Below are 6,354 nucleotides of genomic sequence, written 5' to 3'. Positions count from 1 at the left end.
TTTGATCATCAATAGAAATTAAACAAGCGTAATTTTATCATACCCATATAATATTGGATTATCACAAAGCCAAGGGGCCATGGCCTCCACCGCGCCGCCCCTTTCGGCGGCGTCCATGTTCAAAAGCAAAAACATCGAATGAAAACTTTATAAACATTTGGTTCTTTTAACACATGACATCCTTAAGAAGCTTGTACCTGCGAGTCGTAGGCCTAGGAGAAGGTGTCCCACCGTTCTTCCCTCTATGATGATGCTCATGTTGATGATCATCGTTGTGTTGCTTTATTTTATCACCCGAATACTCAGATCGATTTACGATTCCGGTTTCGTTTCTGTTCATCAACGGTGATTTCTTCGAAAAGCTTCCATGCTTTGAGTTTCTTTCTTCGCTTCGACACCAATCACACAGTTCAATCGGCTCAGCGAACTCACTGTAGTAATTACTGCAATACCTGATAAAATCAACCCATAAAATATAAGAATAAGACGAAATATATATATATACATATGATGATGAAATGATGAAAGGGCATACGAATGTTGAAAGCGGTGGCGGCACTTGTTGCAGCGGAAGATTTTATCGGAGAAACCAACGTCGCCGCACATGCAGCAAACAGTTTGATAATCTACCATTGTTAAAAGATGAAGAATATTTTATGGAATTGAAGAGAGGAGAAAGGCCAATAAAAGGAGATAATTATATTTATATATATATAATCTATCTTTAGTGTACAAAGTTATAAGTAAATAGTAATGGTTTTTAGAGTCGGCGTATAAATCCTGATCCTAATCCCTTACATTTTTTTTCTTTACTTGTATAACATAAAGGAAAAGGGCTAATTTAAAAAAAAAACATCCTCAAACTATTATCCATATTTTAAATCGGTCCTTAAACTTTAAAATTTTTGGTAAAAGTATCATGAAGGCCCCTATAATAGGAATCCGATCGTATTTTGCCCCATTTACATAAAAAAGGGCAAATTAGTCCATGTATGTTAGATCAAAGAGTAAACTAATGTCTTTTCTGTTAAAAATTCTATCCACTTCTACTATTAAAAATTAGTATAGCTGACAGAATAACGAGATAGGTACACGTGCGTCATGCCAATGTATAGGGGCTAGTTTTTAACAGTAGAAATCGGTGGAAGTTTTAATAGCAGGACTAATTTGCTATTTGATCTAACGTACATAGACTAATTTGTTCATTTTTTGAATAAATGTGTAACAGCTCAATTTTCAGTAGTATCAGAACAGTGATTTGAGATCACTAAATTCGATGAAAAAGTTAGAAAAATTTATTAATTAATAATTATAAGTTAAGCGTGATTTTAGAAATATTTTTAAATTAGTGAATTTTGTGATTTAAAAGAAACTATTAGCTAAATTGGGTCAAAAACAAGGTATCGAGACCTCGATATTATAAATCGAGCCGTAAATATTTTTATAAATATTTACGGAGTGTCATTAGGTATTAAAGTTTCGTTAAGAAATTTTAACCTTTCGATGGTTAATTGATTAAAAGGATAAAAATAAAAAATATAATCCCGAGACTCCATTTCGGTAAATTGGACTCGTAAATATTTATCATAAATATTTACGAAGTTAGTTGTGTAGTTAATTAGGTTTTAATTAAGTAGTTGTGTAGTTAATTAGGTTTTAATTAAGTGAATTTGTCTAAGTTGAGGTTAATTATGAAAAATGATTAAATTGCAATAGAGATAAAAGTTTAATTATAGATTAAAGAAAGTTAAAAGGACCAAATAGGCAATTATGCCATCGGCCTAAATTGAGGCGGCATAAGAGAAGAAATATCTAAGATATTTTTAATTTAAAATATATATTATATATTATGTTTACTTAAATAATAAGTTTATTGTTATATTATATTATTATAATAATAAAACAAGAAATAAAAGAGAAAGAAACAGAATTGAAAAACGAAAGAGGAGAAAGGAGAAAGAAAAGAAAAAAAGGAGAATTGGGGTTTTGAAGTTCCAAGCTCAATTGGTAAGTTAATTTATTCCTTTTTTGTAATTTTGATATTTTAGAATCCTAGAACAAAATACTACTTGATTTAAGTTGAAATTTTAAAAGTTAGTAAATTTTATATGTTGTTCATGTTGAATTAATTGATGAATTAGGGATTAAATTGATTGAATTTCAAGTTAGAAGTTAGTAAAAGGTTAATTTGTAAAATAAAACATAAGTTTTGAATTAATAGGATTAAATTGATAGAATTTTGAAATTATGGATTTATGGTGAAAATGAAGAGTTAAAATGAGTTTATAGTAAGAATTGAGAGAGAATATGGAGTTAGATTGGGAAAATAAAATTAGTATTGATAAGGGATTAAATTAGAATTTAGGTAAAGTTTAGGTATAAATAGAAATATTTTAAAGAAATTGTGTATTAATGATTTTTAATTGTTTAATTACGTAGCTAATGTCGTGCAAGAGTCATTGTCCAAGAAAGGAAAGGAGAAGGTGAACAAGGAGTGACTCGAGAGAAATTTCGGTTAGTAATACTATAATTCGAATTTAATTATTAATTGTTAAAATTTAAATTAATATACATGATAAGCAAATTGAGGTAAGTATCACGATTGAGTGGAATGATAAATACGTATTGGTATTGAATTTTGAATAATATGTTTAGTAAATAAAAATAAGGTGAATATCGATATTGAATTGTATGTGAATTGAATGGAAATTACTAGTGATATGATTTGAATTAAAAGAATTAATGTGATATTGAAATGCATATTGGATTGTGAACATGAAAATTGTGAATTGAATGAAATTGAAATGATGTATGAATATATATGAGCATTTGATGGTACATTGATTGGAAAGTGGAAAAAGGTACTGGTATTGAATTGTATATTGATTAAAAAATGAATTGTGATTGAATCGAAATTGAATTTGAAATAATAAAAAAATGAGTTGAATACCCTATTAACTAGTCAGGCTGAGTCGGATATAGTTGGCATGCCATAGGATTGGAAGTAGAGGTACTCATGGGCCGGGCCGGGCCGGGTTTGGGTCGGGCCCAAAAAAATTTTGGCCCGTGTCCTATGCCCAGGCCCGGCCCTAAATATGGGCCTGAGATTTTGTCCAGGCCCGGCCCGGGAAAAAATACAAGGCCCAGGCCCGACCCATTTTTTTACTAAAAATTAATTGTTATTAAAATTATATTAAATATCCAATTATATTTTCTTTGTATATAATGAACAAAAAAATAAAATAAGATAACTTATTTGAAGAACAAACTCAAACATTGACTAATGTGGGATAAAACTGCTTAAGTAAATAACCTCAAACTGTAGCCTGTACAAAAAGGAAAATCAATTTGATATTTGTTTTTTCCGTAATTAAGGAGAAAATAGTGTAGCATATTATCTATAATTGCAATTTTGTGGATAAAATGATTACAACAATTGAAGCCAATATAGTGGAATATGGGCTCTAAAATGGTATGTCAGTATTGATAAAAGAAAACTGCCCAAGCTACATGAAGATTCAACCCAGGTAACCCAAATATTACTGTGATAATTTATAACAGTATATTAAAATAGTATATTACAAATTTTATAACAATATATTAAACCAGTATATTACATTTATAACAGTATATTAAAACAGTATACTAAAACAGTATATTAACTACAATAGATCAAACTTATATTTACAGTAAAGATCAGAGAAAGAAAGAAAAAAAACTAACTTTTGATTTTAAGTAAAACTTATATTTCCAACATCCATAAATTTGCAGAGGCACCAACAATGCTTGAAAGCACAAGAGGGTCAATTATACTAATCCCTTGCCTTCTCATCTTAACAAACAAGCCAACTGCATCAACCCTATTTCCACTCTGTATTAACCCAGATATCAAAGCAGTCCAAGCAAACAAAATTTTCAGGTGAACCCTTAAAAACAACTCCAAAGCCTCTCTTTTCTTCCTTTTCTAGCATAGCCATATATGATAGCAGTCCAAGATGCCATATTTTTCAACTTAATAGAATCGAAAACTAAACGACTATCATCAGGTAATCCACATTTTGCATACATATCAACCAAAGATGACTTAACAACATCATCATCAAAATAGGGTGATACTAAAAAGTTGCCATGAACTTGCTTACCTTGTTTAATAGCACCTAAGCTACCGCAAGCCTTGACAAGGCTACCACCATTGCTTGTGAACCAAAGATGCATGAAAGAAGCGAAAAAATATACTTGTATGTGATCTCGAATTCACCGCAAATTACATGTTCTATAAAACATAAATCAATTCTCATCCAATAATAATTGAATAATACAATTTTGCTCTTAATTCTCATCCAAAATGAAATTTGTTGTTAATGACAAGTGACATATTAGTTTAGTTTAATTTAAGCAATCAATTTGGAGGGTTATTTTTCAGTTTTTTAGATTCCATAAACTCTAAATCCAATTCTATTGATTTTCTTCCTTTTCGGTTTTAATAAAAGAACAAATTTGCAACAAAAGAAAAATCATCATTCAAGAAAAGAAAATCACATTAATCCAATCAAAAGAACTAAAAAAATAGAACAATATGTAAAGTGTAAACACAATCAAAATCCCCAAGATTCAAAGTCTCAAAATCAAATTCGAAAAATCGTTAACAAAAAAATCAAAATCACAATCAAAATCAAAAAGCAAAAAGGGGAGAAGACATTGAAAAATTAGAAAACCGTTAACAAGAATTAGGGTTAACAGCAAACTTACCTTTGAAATTCTACCACGTTGAAGGCTAGAGCGGAGGTGAAGTTGTGGAGGACCGGACACCGGAGGTGGAATGGTGGATCGGTGGAGGTGGGTTTTCGATTTGGGGGAAAAAAAGAGAGGAGGGAAGGGGTTAGGGATTTACAGATACACGGGGTCGGGAAATGGGAAATGGGAAATGGGGAGGGGAATTGGGAAATGTAACTGTAATAATAAAATTTAAAAATAAAATATATATATATTAATTAGATCCGGGCCGGGCCCGGGCCAAAAAAAATTTGCCCGAGGCCCGACCTGTTTTCTAAACGGGCCTCATTTTTTTCCCGAGCCCATATTTCGGGCCTATATTTTTACCCGAACCCTCCCAAATTTCGGGCAGGCCGTCGGACTGGGCCAGGCCGCCCAACCCATGAGCACCTCTAATTGGAAGTGTTCAAGGATACTTCGACCTTGAGTCGATGAGACACTGGGTGTTATACTGTTACTTCGGATAGATTCGATGAGGTACTGGGTACCAACTTTCTTCGGCTCTGTCGATGAGACACTGGGTGTCACTTTATTGCTTCGAACTATCCGATGAGGCACTGGGTGCCATTCTGGTGTGTTTGATTGGATCCGTGTATCCGCCAAGGTACGAGTCAAGTTAACAGGGTAAATAATTATAATGAGAAAATTTGAGTAAATGTGATTGATTGGGCTATGGAAAGAAATGAGAGTGAAATTGTGAATTGATATGTGAATTTGAAATCGAGATATGAGATTTGAAGATATGAACCCAAAGTTCATGATTTGATTAAGAGTAAATTTTTGTTATATGATATTAGTGAGTACAAATTGCAATAGAATTGACATTGAATATAGTGATAAATTGAATGAATTGTATATGAATTGAAATGAACTATTGGAATGAGATGTGAAAAATTCAATGAAATTGAGATAGTGAAATATTGTTTACTGTTATTAATGATCAAGTTGATTTAAAGTATGAGATAATTTATGAATAATTGTAGACATAAATTAAATTTATAAAATTTATCGATTAATGTTATTAATTTGAATTATGGTAATACCACTGAGTATACCTATACTCAGCGTACGGTTGTTTCTGTGCACAGGTTAGTAGAAAGCCAGTATCTGGTCCAGCATCCAGAGCAATCCCGACCTCAGGGAAATTTTAGTGATGTACCTTTGTTTTGATAATGTGGCATGTACCTAGGTGATGTATAGGTTAAGTATAAGAGTTTTGTTATTACGGTTGTAGAATGATGTTTAAATTGGTTATAAGTATGAAATGGAACTAAAATGACATAATTTATACAAATATGAAATGAAAATGATTAAAGTATGATATGTCTGTTATTTATTTGTGAATTAGTTATAAGTTATCCGATATGTCTGGTAATGCTCTATAACCCTGTTCCGGTGACAGTTTAAGGTTAGGGGGTGTTACATAATGGGAGCAAAATACAATTTGATTCTTAGTAAAAGGGCATCCATAGTACTTTTATCAAAATTTTCTAATTGTGTTTTCAAAGTAGTAGTATTGTATCAATCAAATCTTTCTGTCAGCCTAGTCATTAGTTTAGACATTAAATGCTTAGTTATAAT

At 31.5% G+C, this 6,354-nt stretch overlaps 1 protein-coding gene and 1 long non-coding RNA gene across 2 annotated transcripts; one reads left to right on the top strand and one right to left on the bottom strand.

The window, feature by feature from the left end:
- LOC105763733 (uncharacterized) lies at positions 1–764 on the bottom strand. The gene is made up of 2 exons (XM_012582067.2): positions 536–764; positions 1–452 (listed from the first exon to the last, which is right to left on the bottom strand). Exons 1-2 carry the CDS (start codon positions 631–633, stop codon positions 167–169), a joined length of 384 nt encoding a protein of 127 aa, XP_012437521.1. The 5' UTR covers positions 634–764; the 3' UTR covers positions 1–166.
- Positions 765–1,897: 1,133 nt separating this feature from the next.
- Positions 1,898–6,067, top strand: LOC128035600 (uncharacterized). The gene is made up of 3 exons (XR_008192102.1): positions 1,898–2,007; positions 2,440–2,514; positions 5,862–6,067. It is a non-coding gene; the product is annotated as an uncharacterized LOC128035600 (long non-coding RNA).
- The last annotated feature ends 287 nt before the right edge of the window (positions 6,068–6,354 follow it).

This window comes from Gossypium raimondii, chromosome 12 (assembly GCF_025698545.1).
Source record: "Gossypium raimondii isolate GPD5lz chromosome 12, ASM2569854v1, whole genome shotgun sequence".
NCBI classification, from domain to species: Eukaryota; Viridiplantae; Streptophyta; class Magnoliopsida; order Malvales; family Malvaceae; genus Gossypium; species Gossypium raimondii.
The sequence above is the reverse complement of the archived record's forward strand: the minus strand, read 5'-3'. Positions and strand labels throughout refer to the sequence as shown.